This window comes from Corylus avellana, chromosome ca2, assembly GCF_901000735.1.
Source record: "Corylus avellana chromosome ca2, CavTom2PMs-1.0".
Taxonomy (NCBI): Eukaryota; Viridiplantae; Streptophyta; class Magnoliopsida; order Fagales; family Betulaceae; genus Corylus; species Corylus avellana.
Genome location: NC_081542.1, coordinates 4,061,676 through 4,079,621, shown reverse-complemented (window position 1 = coordinate 4,079,621; position 17,946 = coordinate 4,061,676). Strand labels below are relative to the sequence as shown.

The window sequence follows — 17,946 nt, the reverse complement described above, 5'->3', positions numbered from 1 at the left end:
AAAAAAAAAAAAAACCTATTCCCTATACATATGATCAAGCATCCACTTTTTTTTAATTTTTTTAATTTTGTTGTATAGTGGTGTGACTGTGAGCGGTGGATAGTCAAAGTGTCCAGAACAGATTTACAGAAACTTGAGATTATTTCTTTCTATAATTTGTTTACATAAGTAATCAAATTTTTATATTAATTTATTTTTAAATTTACTATTAAGTAACACAAAGTTATCTATATAAAATTTTATATTACAACTGTTTTTCTATATTAATTGTCCATGAATAATACGAAATATATAATTGTCCACATATCCTTGTCATTGTTAGAACTTCCTTACTCGATCTGGCGGTTCACTGTCCACCTTTGAGAATTGACCTATACTTCTGGTTTACTTTTCTCCCTAAAACCCATGAGTTACGTACTAAATAAATTATTAATTTAAAAGCAAATTGCTTCTTTTCTTTTCTATTTTTTCTTCTTATTTTCTAGGAAGGTCGACATGGTCTACATATAAACCATGATAAGCTTCCTCCTCCGAATTCTCTAAGCTTCAAAAGAAAATGACAAACAATTCTTTGAGTATTTCTTCAGACTTCACATGGTTGGTTTGTGATGATATTGAGCTTAGCAGGATGCATTCTCCTCGACCATCTTCAATCTATAGTGAACAATACTCTACGAAAAGTGATGGCACTATCATATTGGGAATTTCGGCCACGGCGACGACACCGTTGACACCAGCAACTCCGGCCACGATGCCTGAAACTTTTGGTGGGGTATCGCCCGAGGTTCGACATAAGATAGCGAATGCATCGCCGGAGACGGCTAGGCTTGTTGCACTAAAGATGTACAAGAGCTTGAAAATGCATGGGCTGCAAGATGAGGTTGGCAAGGCATTTGAAAGGGAGGGCACTGAGATTGAAGAGCCAGTGGAAGAAGCAGTCGATGGAGTTAGGAAGAAGAGAGAGGAGCTCTTGGGGATGGAGTACATGTTGAGGGATGGTTTTGTTAGTTATCTACGCGACATGGCAAGAATCACTCCCCCAATTCCTCAGCAGGTAAGGAGGTTTACTTGTCGAGTTCGGATCGTGTCAAAGCATGAGTATAATACTACAGAATTCATCCTTAATCCGACCTATTTAATTAAACGGTTCAAACCTTTCAATCCTAACATGTTAATTTCGTGTTGGGTTCGTGTCGAATTTGAAAGTCGTATAAAAAATTATCAGCCCTACTTAATATTCTAACAAATATATATATAATAATATATCAGGGCAAATGAGATATTCTTTGCTATGGCTTGGCCGGAGTGTCTTTTTAATTAATTTCTGATTGTGATAGTTACTATATCTATTTGAGCTTTCTTCGCATTTGATTATGCATTAAACTAAAGTTTAGTGGCTCTTACATTAACATTGACCATGGGTTTGCAGCTCAGCATTCCTTTTCAAGGGTCGACTATATATGAGAACCTGGTCCTGAAGAAAGCATAAATTAGTTATATCATGTTGCTTCAATGGGAATATTGGCATTTTTTTTTTTTTTTTTGCAGGCAGTGCGGTTTTCAGGCATAAAGTACACAAGAAAGATTGAGATGTCCAACAATGGATATGAAACATTTGGAAACAAAGTGGTGGACTGTTTTGTTGGGCCCCTGAAGACTCTTCTTCAAAGAAAGAATCCAACATGGTTGCAGATTCTGAGGGGAGTGGATGGGTACATCATGCCTGGGTCCATCACCCTCCTACTAGGGCCTCCAGGTGGTGACGCAAGTACTTTCTAAAATTGAATAATTAGGAGCCAAAAACACTAAATAAAATAAATGAAGTTAAGCCGACAATTTCCTATTAGCTAAAGCTTTTGGGATAAACAGTAATTTCACATACTATCAAAACAAAGGTCTTAAGTCTGAACATTGTCATTGTCATTCACCTTCCATTTCAATTAAATATTACACGTGAGATTAAGTGTTGGAATATTAATTCCAACGATTAAATCTATTATTTTTTATTGGCTTAAGCTTTTGAGACAAGAAATAAGTTTTCAATCAGTAAGACTATATATTAGACATAGGAATGAAATCCCTGTTAGATCTCTTTGTAATTGAATCCTAAAAGTTCCCACAGCTATACTATACACAACTTTTCTATCCACAAGCAAAGAATAATCCAAAACTATAATTTAATATGTATTCGTTTTAAAGGTATTGTTTAATATGTTTACATACACCAAAACTATAATTTCTACAGCAGTTCTGCTTGCTTTAACATATATCATATCCCAATTCATAAGAAAATAAGGGCAAGAAAAAACTTATGAATCCCAAAAAACGATTATTATGAGACTACTCAATAAAATTTCTGATGCATATTAGCTAGACTTCATGGTGCCACAGTATTTTCATCTTTCTTCTTTTTGTAAGATTGGACATTCCTTCACCATAGAAATAATCCATTAATTAAATCTTACAGGCAGCGGTAAGAGCACTCTCCTGGAAATTCTGGCAGGGAGAGTCAATGGAAATAGCAACTCAATCCTGGAAGGTGGTGTCATGTACAACGACAGAAATGCTTCCGATATTTGTCTTAGTAGACTCATTGCATATATTAGCAACCAGCTAAATATGTAAGCACACATTGATCCAATTACTAGAACATGCATATAGGTATCCATATTATACTGGCATTTAAATAATAAGTATTAACTAAACAAGACAACTCAAATAATTTATCAGAGGAAACATGAAAAAAACTTGTGGAGAACTAATTTGACTCCATAATTTTCAGGTGCTTATGATAGGAAATCTTTGGGCTCTCTGAATGTAGTAAACAGAGATCCCTACTATTGTGCATATAAATCTACATCAATATGAAAATGAAATCAAGATTATAGATTAGCAAATTCACTTACCTTTACTTGTAAAATTGCAGCCACATTTCATTTTTAACGGTTCGAGAGACGCTTGAGTTTGCAAGGGATTTCACTCAGGGGCTTCGGCCAGAGAACTTCACTCCTCAGATGAGAAAATTCTTTGCACATGCACTTGTGGAGGGACAGGATCCATTTTTGGAATATGTGTTAGAAATCTTAAACTTGAAGCAGATAGAAAACAAGCTTGTGGGAGAGGAAATATCCAACATTGACCGCCAGAAGCTCACAACAGCTGAGTTAGCGCTTGGAACATTTTCTGTTATGATTTATGACCAACTATTTTCTGGGTCTGATCTAGTAACTACATATGACCTTGTGGACACCATAAGAACCATTAGCAGGATTCAGCAATCTTCTGCAATAATGTCACTGACCCGACTCTCTCAGGAAGTGTTTGATCTGTTTGATAGAATCATATTGCTCAGTTATGGGCAAGTCTTGTTCCAAGGCCCTCGTCAAGATGCCATTCCTTACTTTGCCAAACTCGGGTTAGTATACAGTATTATAGTAATAGTTGCATCCAAAACAAACAACTAATATATTCACACAATTTTCATAAGTAACTACGTTCAACATAACACTGAAAAGCAGCAACACTTGTTAATTTTTTATTTTATTTTTTTTATAGTTTAAAAGGTTTGGGCATAAACACTCGTTAATTATTCAGGTATGTAAAACCATCATATGTGGAGTCCAGTGAGTTTCTTGAAGATATTGTAGCTGGAGATGGTTCTCAGTATGTGGTACCAGGAGAAACTCCCTTGACACTAGAAGAACTAGTAGAGTGCTACAGGGCTTCAGATCACTACAAGGATATAATGAGAATTGTTACCGGAGATGATGGAAAGCACACCTACTGGGTGGAAAGTGAGCCTGGGCTTGGCCTGTCCCTTAATACGCCATCCCATTGTGTAGTCGATAAACAGCCAAGAAGAGAGACAGGTAAACAAATCATTCGATGAGTGTATCAGTAACCTATCAGAGTAAGCTCTGAAATTTGCAACTGGAAACGGTTCAAGAATTTGTAACTGCAGCAGCTCTTTCCAACAATTAATAATTGGTTACATGATTGCAGAATTGGTGGTGTCCAAGCTCTCTACCAAAGTAGGGCACTCAGGGGGGATTGAGAGCACGGCAAGAGTTCAGGTCGGGGACATGATCACAGCAATGTCTGTGAACAATGAAGAAATGCTATACCTATCAGTGGGACCCCAAAAAATTCAGCACAAACAATCCTCACATGCATACTCCGTATTGAAGCAGGCACAAGGTCACATTCGTTTCCAAGTTGAGCGCTACAAAGAGAAGGTACATTCAAACCTTTTCAAACCAACAAGGAAGAACAGAGAACAAACGAGATTATCAGTTTATTGCTTTTCAAAAGTAAAAGATGCAGGCACCGAAACCAATGTGAGAAACAAAAGATCAACTGCATGATCTGTACTTACAGTGGCTATCTATTATTTAGGATGATGAGTACCAAGCTCAGTGGAAGCAGTTCCAAATGCCCTTTGTACAAACATGGTGGCATTCCACCAAGACTCTGACCTACAGGCAAATCAAGATCACCAAAAGGCTTCACGCCATAATCAAATTAAGGCTATTCCAGGTCATTACTACCATATCTTCATACCTTTCTCAGCTCATTAAGATCATGAAAATTATCTGAAATGTCAAATTTTCAAGTTATTGATAATCTAGAAAAGCCATGTCTATAGAACTGGAAAACCCAGATCTTTGTTTCATTAAGTATGCCATACTTCGTAAAAAACTAATCCATTGTAAGCTTTTGCAGGCAATTGTGCTAGGAATGTTTGCAGGAACCCTTTTCTACAAACTTGGTGGTCAGTACAACCAACAGCAAATGAATTCAGTAAGGGCCCTTGGGTTTGTATCCACCATGAGCATTCTGCTCCTAAATCTTGTACAGCTTCCCCTCTACATGCTACAAAGGCCAATCTTTTACAAGCACAGGGCCCAGAGATTCTTCAGAGCTTCTTCATATGTTGTTGCACATTCCATAGTCAATCTCCCATAGACCCTCATAGAAGTAATCTTTTCAATCACTTTACCCCTATAAAAATAGCCGTTGTTGTCAAATAACTCAGGCATACAGTGATTCTTGCAGGCTCTGGCATATACTCTCTGTGTTTACTTTCTAGCTGGGCTATCAACAGCAGGAGATGGGGAGCCATTCTTTGAGTATCTAATTCTCTTATTCTCAGTTGCATACTTTGGTTCAACAGTCTTCTTCTTGATCAGTGCTATCTCTTCAGTTCTGGAAGTTGGGAATGCTTTAGCAGGTACTTCTGCTTCTCTGATACTATTATAACTTCCAAGAAAGATTTACATTATGGAATAAAGCGAATTGGAGTGAGTAAAATCTTGGTCAAGTCTGACTTGCGTTTAGAAGACTAGTTTGTTTTGCTATCCAAGAGTATTAACAACATGATACTTGGATCTCTAAACAGAAGGTCCAATAGTCCCACATCATCCATTGTGCATTGCAAGTTTTCTTAGACAGTTGTATGAATAGATAGATATCTGGTACATTGATGTATCCTTTGAATCTATTTGAAAATACACATTATAGGTTCCCTCTGTAATTCTCCGTTTCAATAGCCATGCTCCCTCACAATATGTTACTGTAACAATTTCCTCAATCTCACATGGATAAAGAGCACCTCATACTTCATACTTCTTTTAAGTCAATCTTGCTTCAGGTTGCACTACTGCATCGGTATCAAGTACAAAACTCACAATGTTACTTTCGTGTACTTCTTGCAGGTCTACTTATCTCAGTCTTCCTACTCTTCAGTGGCTTTGTGATCTATCCATCCAATATCCCAACTTACTGGAAGTGGCTCACTTACATGAATCCTATTCATTGGGCTAACATCTCATTTTGCAGGATCCAATTTTATAAGGGTTACACAGACCCCTGTTCCAAATACCTTGGCCAACTTTCTTTCTGTGACAAATTCCCATCAATGACAGTTGGAAAAGCCTACCTGGTCTTCTATGAGCTTTCTGAAGATGCTAAGGTACCATGGCTACCTTATGCCATTCTCCTAGGGTGGACAGTAATTGCCAACTTGTTAACACTACTGGGGCTAAAGAAGATAGAGTTCATGGGGATGAGCCAATCGCTGCCCCATCTCAAAAAGACCCATATAATTAGAAATTATAAGGAAGACAGAGACAGCGAATTTCAGTCATACAACAGCAACAATGAACATTCTGATAATTTTGGGGCCTCTCCACATCCTGAGAAACAAAATTTAAGTTCAAACAATGACAGAATGAAGGACAATGGAGGTGTTGAGAAATGGATTGAAGAGTTCCGAATTGACCTAGAGAGGCACGGTTTAGACATTCCATTGAAGCAAGTAACTCTACTATTCGAGGATTTATCATTCACAAGGTTTGTTCTCCACTCCAAATCTAACCATTTTTGTCCCAGTCTCTAAATTGTCCCAATCATAATAATAATAATAAGTATATTATTATATAGTTACCTGTTATTATAACATAGTTACCTGGAGTAGTTATAATACACTATAAAAAAATTATGATAAAATAAAAAAAAAGAAGAAGAAGAAGAAACAACACTAATAACAATAGCCTGATAAAAAAAAAAATAGAGTGGGAAACCCCTGCTTGTTTTCTCTAAGATTGGAGGCTTGATCCCTATGAGATAATTCTTCGCAATTCGTTCATGTGTCAGGTATGATGGGGAAACTAAAGAAAGCACACCAGTTTTGAACAACATAACAGGCTATGCAAGACCCAAGACCATGCTAGCCTTATTAGGTGGTGACAAAATAAGCAAGGTCACACTCCTAAAATGCCTGGCTGGAAGAGTACCTGTAAGCGGAAGCCTCAGTAGCAGCCTCCAGGCTAATGGTTTGGGGACAGGCGCTACCTTCTCCAGACTAATTGGCTATGTTGAGAAGCTTGATGCCCACCAACCTTACCTCTCTGTACGGGAATCCCTTCAATTCAGAGGTGCACTACGTCTTGGCCAAGATATTAGCCCCACAAGCCGCCACATTCATGTTGAATTGGTTCTCAACCAACTTGGTCTACTGCCCTACTCCAATGAACTTGTAGGTTCTCTTCGTGATGCCACTGGGAAAACGTTTGAAATAGCCAAAAAGATAACCATTGCAGTTGAGCTGGCTGCTAACCCCAGTATTCTCCTTCTTGAAGAACCAATTTCTGGCCTTGATACAACAGGAACTTTGACCATCCTCAACATTCTCTCTCAAGTGTCAAATTCAGGTCACGTCATTGTTGCCACTCTAACACACCCTAGTGCACGCACGCTCTCGTTCTTTGACCTGGCTCTCATTCTAACAGGGGAAGGGCATCAAGCATATTTCGGTCCAGTAGGATCTAACTGCAACAACTTGCTAGATTATTTCAAATCAATCCCACATGCTCCTCATTATTCCAGAAGAGAGTCTCCAGTTAGATTTATCATGGGGACTCTTGGCCTAGGAATAAAAACAAGCATCGTTCCTCCCCTAAATTTTTCAGAAATCTACCAGGCCAGCTCTTTGCAAGAGATTAATAATGAAGAGATTTGCAGCATAAAGAAGATGATCAAGAAGAGAAGAAGAAATTATCTATCTTCTACTTATCCAGCTCCATATTCAAGGCAAGCCATTTTGGTACTGCTAAGAACACAACGATTCTTATGGAGGAATGTGCAATATACATATGGTAGACTTACAGGGTGCATGATGATTGGTCTTCTGATGGGCTCCCTCTATTTTCAGATTGAATACAAGGACATATATGGTGTTACCTCACGTACACTATACATATACATGCAACTTATTCTCATAGGAGTTATCTCTGCAAACAATGTCGTACCCCAGATTGGCACAGACAGGTTGGTCTACTTCAGAGAAAAAAGGGCTGGAATGTATCTGCCAATATTTTATCCACTATCATGGGCAGTGGGTGAAATTCCTTACTTGTTCATAGCAACACTTGCAGTTGTAGGAATTGGGAACGGCATGGCAGGTACTGGGACACAATCCCCTTCAGAGTTCATGATGTACTGGACGGTGCTCTTCCTGTTTACACTATGCCTTACTTATTTTGGAATGATGATCACTTTCCTAGCACCAGTGCCAACACTAGCTGCATTTGCTGTGTCAATTTTGACATCATTTTGGGTTTCAACTTTTGGTGTAGTGGTAGTTCTATCTGACATTAAGACCTACAGATGGATGTATTGGAGTAACCCATTCCAGTATGCAATGAATGCAATGACCTCAATCAGTTTCTACTGTAATACAAAAGGGTGTGGATCAGAGTGCAGGTGCCCACGATTGCCAGATGGTTCTTATGTGTGGGAGAGGTTGGCAACTTTGAGAAGCCTGAGCCATGAGAGTATAAATACAGACATATTCATTTTGTCTGCAATGTGCATGCTGTTTGCCAGTCTCGCCTTTGTCTTCTTTGTCGTGATGAAGCACAACTCACCCTCACACATATAGAGTTATCATATACATCATATGGACCTCAAGAAGCAAAGATGAGAAGTGTTTGAGCAAGGCAAAACAAGCAAACAGTTGAAAGAAGCATCTATAGGGTAAAAGTGTACAAGATTTAACCAAAAGAAAGCCTTCAGTCCAAACCACACAAAATACATTCATCTATAATGTATAATACTAGCATCCCTTCCTACTTACACCCATAAGTTGGGCAGTGTGATATATTCACTTACAAATGTACCTTTTTCCTTTTTCCCAATTATCATATCAAATTGAGTGGCACTGGATTCTCTGGAAGTACTTTAATGGCAAAGGTACACCAAGTAGCCTAAACCAAGTCAGAGGCAACCACTGGATTCAAAAAGTTCACACAAGCAACAAATGACGTTCCCAGAGGGGGACACTTCTTTTGCCTTTAACAGAGGAGAAAATGAGCAACATGCTCCAGTATAGAATAATGTACCGAAGCCGCATGATTTATCTCAATATACAATGAAACCAGAACAACAGCATTGGATATAGGTTCTAGGAAACACAGAAGGGTTTATATAACTAGCAAAACAATAAAGCTGGCCAAAGGGAAGAGGTGGATGTCCACCCTCTAGAGGAGGTTTTAGTCATGGAAGTAGATTGACACATGGCATTCCCATACTTTCTCGAACTAAATCCCATGTGAACCACAATGAGAAAAAGTAAGCATAGGAGTAAAAGTAAAAGTAGTCATAAATATAGAAAATTAAGCCATGAAAATAAACAATTAGTTCTTCATAAAACAAATATATCAATGACCATCACAGGTAACAGCGAATAACTCTGATGCTCACATGCTATATTATTTACCAAATGATGATATTCAAGAACTAAGCCCCATGCCTAAGATAATGGGTATGTTTATTTCTTTGTCTCATACACACGATATGGTACCGGAATATAGTAAAAATGTACCATTGTAAATTTTTAATCGCAATATGTATAAGAGATTGAAAAGCAGTAAGCCTAATGTACCACATAAGATTGATATTTAATTTATCCCACTTGCTATAACAAAAACCCCAAGTATCAACTAACACTCCCTTGAGTCTAAACAAACTTGTAACTTATAGTTACCCAACAAAGCGCCTCATGCCCAAGAAGTAAAAAATAAGAAAAGAACATGTTAATCACAATAGTAAGCCTAATACTACTCGAATAATCAAAGTGAGCACAATAAAATTTCCAAGCCAAAAGCAAACGTAAACTCTGCCTCCAACCCATTATTCATTATGCAATAAACTCTCAGTAATCAAAGAAAATACGCTCAAATTTCCAAACCCAAAGCTAAGTAAAACTCTACCTCCCACACAATTTTCACTTAAAAAAACACTTGGCCAATTAAAGAAAATAGGGATCAGATTTCATACAAACAGCTAAAGCAGACTCTGTCCCCAACCCAATATTCCTTACACAACAAAATTACTTGGGAAATCAAAGAAAACACAAAAGCTAATCAAAATTCTGACTTCAACCAATTACTCAACAAACAATGAAACAACTTGGTAATCAAATAAAATGCAATTGGATTAGAGATTTCAAAAACGATACCATCTTGACCAAAAGGTTGTAGACCCCTTTTCCAAATCACCTCATTATAAGCCTGGTTCTCATCTTCAGTCAAAAGCAACTTCGCACCATATATAAAGGATCGCAATATATTGATGTTTGGTTGGTGAGAAAGCGAACCAGAGAGCAATGGCTCTAAGTTAGATGGTAGAGACCTTCGAGACGGCATCTCCGAGCACATGGGGTGTCTTGGAACTGCTCGTAGTTGTCGCACTACTCGCAGGAGTACTTCCCCAACGGCACTCTCACTCTCTCGCGCTCTCGACTTATTTTGTTGAGTCTTGACCGTACTATACGTCACGTCGTTTATCATTGGAACCTTGACGACATGTCTTTTTCCCACCTCTCCCGCGTCTTTTTACTACCTATCTCTTAAACGACTGTTATATACGGTGCATCACCGCATCGGTTCGCTACCGTGTCTCCTAAACGACCACTGTTTTATACCTCACGACTTTCTCTACGTGGGTGGGTTTGGTAGAAACGATGGAAAGGCGAAATAGTGAAAAGACGAAAGAGGACATACTTTTTTTTATTAGAGAAAAAAAAAATTAGTGGTTTAAACTTGTATCAAATCTATATCAACTTGTAAGGCCTTTGTCAAATGTCAAACCAAGTTGCAATATCCCATCAATTTATCAACCAATTTGATAATGACCTAAATAAAAAAAAAATTAAAAAATTAAAAAATTAAAAAAATTGATGATGACCTCACTATTTACCCCTATAATATATCAACCAATTTGTAATATTCCATCAATCTTGTACCCTACTTATTTATCATTAGAGTTGCAAATGCAATTGACCCCTTCAATAATTAAAATGACAATAATACCCTCAAAAAAATAATCAAAATTCCAAAAAAAAAAACATTGCAACCCCAAAAAAATGAGAAATGCTAAATGTTCTTCTAGTGTTCTCTTGGTATCTTTTCAACTGTGATATGACTTTTAAAATCACTATTAAATTTGAGATTATCATTATTGACTTTTAATCTATTAGTAATTTTAAAAGCCACATCATAGTTGAAAAGACATAAAAAAAAACACTAAAAAAAATCTAACATTTTCCCAAAAAATAGTCAACTATTTTTTGCTAGTCTATTTTGTTTTTCCCTAAAAAAAAAAGTTGTGTTTTTTCTTCTTCTTTTTTTTTTTTTTTTTTTTTAATTTTTTAATGAAAGGTATTTTTGTTATTTTTTGGGCTGAAGGGAGACATCGTAACCCCAATAATAAATCAATAGGGTATATTAACAAAATTGAAAGATTATGAGGATATTGCAACAAGAATAATAAATTGAAACGAGTGAATGTATTTTTTTTCTTAATAAAAGAAGGAAAATGAGGAGGAAAGTTTGTCCTTGTCCAAAGGAAGCTTCAACCACAGGGGCTACCAGCTATTCTAGCGAAGTACAAAGTTATCAACACTGACTTGAAAAGTTTATCACAAAAAGATAAGAAATGGAAAAAGAAAATGAACATGAAAATCCAATATTGCAACCTATGTTACAAATGAACCACATAATGACCAAAACATCTAGCGGGAAGCTTCTAATTTTCTATACCGAAATGGAAAAAATGAACAATTGACTGTTTGAATTGCATACAATTTAAGCAGCTTCACAGAAAAGAAGTTGTACGACCCCATCTGTCCCGATCACGTGATCGTTGCACTTCGAATGGCCGAAGGTGGACCCGAAACAACCCACATTGCACACAATGCCAATAACCCAGTTGCAGAGATTCTTATCCTATACAGACATGATTTTCCACGAATGTTCGTTACAGTCAACAACACGCTTTTGGATAATTGGCATCAGAAAAATGAGTTTATCATGGCATTTCTTCCTTTGAACGTTTACCATGGACCATAAATCAATCATTCATAGGCCACAATGTAAGAACAGGACCAAGATAGGGCCCACAATGTAAGAACAGGACCAAAACAGGTGGGCCGAATATGACTTTTTTACTTTGACAATTTCAATCATTGAACGGTACCCATTATAGAATGTATTATTTAAATAACAAAAAATAAAAAGAAACGGAGCCGTTTTGTTGACCCACCTTGAGACATTACACCTTTTTCTACAAACAATTTTCTATTATGTGAAAACGACTAGCAAACTACCACGAGGAAGAGTCTTATTGGGTAAACACACAACATTATATGACTGCCGAAATCCTAACTACAATATTGAAATCCAAATACAGATAGAAACTACTAGATATTGTCTGCTACAAATACCAATACAGATAAGATAAAATAACATTTAGATAGTGGTGATGTTTGTCTTCTATGTGAGGTTAAGAGCCAGGAGTGATACAGGAACAGGGTAATGAGAACACCCATTGAGGTTTGGGCAAATAAGTAGCATATCTCTAAATCTGCTTTTACAAAACATGATAATACAATAAAAGATACATTTAAGAAAAGCGAACAAATAGCACAAATAGGGTGAACACATAGCTTCCTTATGGGGAAAACACTTGCGAGTTTGTTACATTTCATCATATCATATCATATCAAATTACAAACCAAGAAAGGGACATTGCTTTCTTGCATGCTCTGGGATCAATTTCACCAAAATCTCAACTGGCACCCCCTTCAATTCTAGTTGACAAACAGCAGCATCAATAACAGTTTGGTGAGGCTTTTGCATGGCAATGACAGTTTATGAAGTAATTTAAAGGTTTATAAATGAAAACATACCATGAGATTTAAAGTTGAATAACGGCGGAAGGAAACGTCCATTTGGCAAGCGAGTGTTTGTGTCGCGAAGATCATCAAAGAAGGGATGGATCAAGGCATCCAGCTGCATTGCAATTGAAACATAATTAGAAAATTCAAATCTTACAAACAAACATGAAAACAATTCTGATTGTTGGGCAACAAAAAAAAATTTAAGACCATTGTCTAGCCGACCCCAGTCACTTGGAAAATGGATCCTTAGAGCTGGCCCTTGTAAGTGGGTCATAGCAAGATTAGTTGAGTTGAAGCAATATATATAATACCAATGAGAAGACATGGTAACAAGATGAGCCCCCAAAAAATAAAAAAGGACAACATGCTATCAAGATGAGCGGCAAGCCAAGTTTCAAACGGGAATATGCCTCTCACAAACACATTGGAAGATACTATTTGCACAGTCCATTGCTCTTGATACACATGTCAGACTGGCCCTCAGTCTCATGAAAAAATTATTAATCTTTGACTCGCCACCTCTTTTCTCCATAAAGTATAAATGATGCTGCCTGCTATTGTGTTAGGTGAATAATGGCAACCTACTCTACAAATGGTAAACCCTACGTCAGACCAGTGACAGTATAGTCAAAATATTTGGTAGACTTTTGTCATTTATTCTCTTTCCAGACCCACCCATCCTTTAAGAAAGGAGAACATGGGATCTGTCATACAACTATCGTGAAAAATTACCAAAACTTACCAAAAAGATTCCTATGTACGACACATTATAAATTCATACATAACCTGGCGAGGAATGTTGCCAAGGGAACAAAGCAAGATTGAAGGAAAAATACTAGAATAAGATATTGGAAAATTGAGATTTAATATACTCACGGCTGAGCATCGTAGGTTAGGGGAATATTGTAGTAGTCTCGAAACCAGATCAACAGCTTCTGGAGGCATGCGCTTGTGGAATATCTAATTAAACAGGATGAACAGATAGATATTAGTGTGAGGCATGCTGATAAAAACAAATACATGAGATAATGAAATTTCCATTTCAAATACCTTGTGCCATGGATGAGCTTTGATCTGGGGGAACTTGAACTCCGTATAGTTAGGGTTCATGCATTTGATTTCCTCCCTCGTCGGAGTGCCCAAAATCTACAACAATGAAAAAGTCATTAGATACAGTGGGAGGAGACTAACCACTGCTCAGTCTAAGAGGCTAAAAGCTAATGCATCTTTTGGTTCATTGTCAGCCTGGTGAAAGAGGTTTACTCAAGGACTTAAATTTCAATATCCACTAGATTCTACTGAAAAAAATGTCACACCACAATCCCAGGATTGATGAGGATCTAAGGATTATTACATAACAATAAGGAAAAAACCCCAGCCCCCTTTTCTGTTCTCAAAAATAATATATGCAATTAGTGGAAAAAAGATATTTTATGATATTACAGTATTACTGAAAAGTTCAAGATATTATAGTTACCTTGATTATCTCAACAAGCTGGTCGACTCCACTCTCACCAGGAAACAGGGGCTGCAAGAATGAAAATCTTATTCTAAGCTTCATACATAAATTACATATCCAGAAGTTCAAAGGGGGGGGGTTGAATGCATAATCACCTACCTGTCCAAGCATAAGCTCAGCAAGGACACAGCCAGCAGACCAGATGTCAATAGCTGAAGTATACTCAGTAGCTCCAAATATAAGCTCTGGTGCTCGATAATACCTAGAGCAGATGTAAGAAATGTTTGGCTCCCCTTTCACCTGTCAAGCATCAAAGAAAATAAAGATCAGTCATTCCAATCAAAGCGAAGGCAACTACAAGTTGAAGAAAGACAACATGAATAACAAAAACACAAGCATACCAAGACTTTCGCACTTCCAAAGTCACATAATTTAACCTGGTGGGTATGTGGATTCACCTGCAAAATAGATTTTTACTTAGAATAAGGTGTTAACTTGCATTTTTCTGCTTTCGCTGATCATGGCCCCAAAAAAAAAGGGCAATGATCATGCAGTTTGAGGGCAGCACAAACGCTAACAGCCATCTCTCAAATAGACATGCAAAATATGTTAGTAAATGTACCAAAAGATTTTGAGGTTTAATGTCCCTGTGACACACTCCAATGCAGCGATGAATATATGACAATGCCCTAAAGATCTGCAAGACAAAGAATATGTAAAATCTCAGCAGGAGCTAAAACAATCAATTGAACCATGAAAACTGCACATGTCAAGTAACCATACCTGGTATGTATAAAGTTTCACATATATCATCGGCATCCTTTGGTTCAATTTGTTGTAGTGTTTGATCACGCGATGAACAGTTTCAGGGACATACTCAAGTACAAGATTAAGGTAAAGCTCCTCCTTTTCAGTTGTTGAAAAAAAACAATGCTTCAACGAGACAACATTTGGGTGATCAAGCAGGCGCATGGTTTGTAACTCCCGATTCTTATACCTCTTATCCTGAAGAACCTTCTTTATAGCCACAGTTTCACCAGTCTCTAAGCACTTCGCCTACATAAATACATAAAACCAGTATATAGTAATGTAACTAAAACGAGGCAAACATAACAAATGTAGCAGTCATGTATAATTTATATGGCATTAAATCCTCACTTGGAACACAACTCCAAATGATCCATGTCCAACAACACGCTCGGCCATGTAGCTTATAGTCTGTAAACAAAAAGATTTAAAAGAAAAATATAACATATCAGAAATGAGAAGGAAAGAAATAACGTTTCCACATCAATTGAAGTGTCCGTCCAAATCTTATAAGTCAAATAGTGAAACCACGTATTCCAATGAGGACATACAGATAACAAACAGGACAAACTTTACAATTATTGATGTTTGCAAGAATCCTGAACCACCTTTAGTTGATGGCTCATAGAGCATTCATGATAGCAAAAAAAATGAAATTGATACAAAAACAATTCTGATAATTCATTCTGAATATTTCATTCAAAATAACAGATATGCTCGTTTATAAAAGAAATTTTGAAGAATAACTTGTAAGCCAAAGACATACCTGCTTCGGCTGGCCATTTCTACCACCAATGGTTGTCACAATTATATGACCTGTCTCTGTGCCATTACCATCAACAATTGTGGCTTCCATTTCCTACAAAATTAGTGAATCCTATGAGTAACTAATGGGTAAAATTCATAAATAAAATAATAACTATAAAAAGAGGAAAAACGAAAGAGAAATGCCAACCAATGCTGTACTTACTTTGTCATCCCTGATTTTCATATCATTCATCTCCTCAGGCAACCGATCAACACCGACAGTATGGCCACTGGGCTCTCTCAAACCAGAAGTAGGTGCTACGCCCACTGAAGCCATTGTTTAAAATTTTACTGATCTCGTTATATTTTCACCTTGATAAACCAATCATTTACCTGTCCATCAAAAGCCACAAACAAATTCAGCCATAGAACTGTACTTTGAATACCATCGTCCACAGGCAATGCATCATGTTAAACAAAAAAAAAAAAAAAACACAGAATGAGGCCTAGAACCTATCAAACTAGCCAACCATACAAGAATCACTCAAAAAATGAGCTGAATATCACACAAAAATTCATAGTTCCACAACCTAAACTTCTGTCCTCACTCAAAAACCAAAAATTTACAATTTTTAAAATTTTTTTTTTTTTTTTAAATTCATCTTTCGCCAGATTTCTAATTCTAACCCATTTGTTTACACAAAAGAAAAGGATCTCTTTGCCTCAAACACAAACAGAAAAATCCAACAACATAGTTAACATAATCAAAGTATGACTCAAAACTTGTTATTTCCACAAAGGATACAAAAGCTGTAGAAAACCATCAAGAAAAATTGCCTTTATTGACACAGGAAAAAAAAAAATTGAGTTTGCATAAGAGATTAGAGATGGGAATTTAGAGAGAGAGAGAGAGAGAGATCTGGGGATCAATATGATGAACCAAAAAAGGAATATTTTTATTTACCATACAGAAAAAACACAGATAAACCAAAAGAAAAAGAAGCAAATAAACGCAAATCTTTCGGACCTCATAAATACCCATATATAATTCGATAGAAAATTCAAGAATCTAGCAATCAAAGCCATAAAATCCAACCCAAAATTCCTAATCAGAAACTCAACAAAATTACCCAAAAAAGGAGCTCATAAAGACCAATAGATCCATACCAACCAAAAGTCTAACCCAACAAACCCAACCAAAACGCAAAACTTAAAAATCAAACAAAAATAAACAAAACTCAGAACCCAAAAAAAAAATCATTAAATATACCCAAAAAAAAAAAAAAAGGATTTCGGAGGAAAGCGAATCGGAGGAGGAAAACCATACCGATTGTACCAGAAATTTCCAGGCATCAAAACGAATAAACGAGCTCTCTGAACTGAACTACGACGTATAAGAGAATCAGGAGCTTAGATCCAGGGGCTTTGATGTGTCTGGGCTTTGCCTTTCCTCTTGTGGATTTGTGTGTCGGAGAGAGAGAATGCTTTGCTTTTTTCTGTGGTGTGTGCTATAATGCGCTGGTAACAGTCAAAGAAGAACCCTAAAATATAATATTTATTAGGTGTTTTTCTTTTTTCTTTTTTTTTCTTTTTTTTTTTCTTTGGAGAGAGTAAATTATTTTTTTAAAATAAAAAATTACTAAATGTAAATTGAAAAACTTTATTATAACAAGACTGTCCTTCTTTTTGACCGTTCAAACTTGCTTTTTAAGTTTTTATTTTTATTTTTTTTAAGAATTCTAAAAAGGTATGGGATTTAATAAATGTCTAAAGGTGATTGATTTTGGCAGCTCCACTTGGTTACCGGGCAGCCCACTTTCCCATAATAGCAACTATGCACTTTGGATGCCAAATTATGGAAACTGTTGAGTTTGGTTTTATCCCTAATAGCCCCACACATTTAGGGAAATCAAATTTTCTCATCAAAAATATAATTATGCCCCTCATATTAAATTGTTTATGAAAAGAACAAACAAACAAACAAACAAAAAATTGTTAGCGTATGAGGTGGCACAAGGTTGAGTTGAGCCGTCTCCTAACCATCACAGCTCAGAAAACTTTTAAATCATCTGTGTTTTGATATAATTCGATCATGAATTTCTCAACAAATTACAATTGCTTAAAAGTATAGGAAGTTTCTTGGAGCGTTTATTGCTCAGAAGTAGTCTCTTTGCTAGTCATACCATTTCAAACT

At 36.7% G+C, this 17,946-nt stretch overlaps 2 protein-coding genes across 2 annotated transcripts; one reads left to right on the top strand and one right to left on the bottom strand.

Moving 5' to 3' along the window:
• Window positions 1–1,719: 1,719 nt before the first annotated feature.
• On the top strand, window positions 1,720–8,440 carry LOC132168535 (ABC transporter G family member 31-like). The gene is made up of 10 exons (XM_059579527.1): window positions 1,720–1,768; window positions 2,468–2,621; window positions 2,927–3,415; window positions 3,595–3,869; window positions 4,003–4,235; window positions 4,396–4,536; window positions 4,723–4,950; window positions 5,056–5,230; window positions 5,715–6,351; window positions 6,655–8,440. Exons 1-10 carry the CDS (start codon window positions 1,720–1,722, stop codon window positions 8,438–8,440), a joined length of 4,167 nt encoding a protein of 1,388 aa, XP_059435510.1.
• Window positions 8,441–12,248: 3,808 nt separating this feature from the next.
• LOC132168894 (shaggy-related protein kinase alpha) lies at window positions 12,249–17,281 on the bottom strand. Its single transcript, XM_059579979.1, has 13 exons — window positions 17,080–17,281; window positions 15,976–16,145; window positions 15,772–15,864; window positions 15,357–15,416; window positions 14,982–15,254; window positions 14,821–14,895; window positions 14,600–14,656; window positions 14,358–14,498; window positions 14,217–14,267; window positions 13,790–13,885; window positions 13,616–13,699; window positions 12,749–12,851; window positions 12,249–12,649 (listed from the first exon to the last, which is right to left on the bottom strand). The coding sequence occupies exons 2-13, from the start codon at window positions 16,087–16,089 to the stop codon at window positions 12,567–12,569; spliced, it is 1,230 nt and encodes a 409-aa protein (XP_059435962.1). The 5' UTR covers window positions 16,090–16,145; window positions 17,080–17,281; the 3' UTR covers window positions 12,249–12,566.
• Window positions 17,282–17,946: the final 665 nt, after the last annotated feature.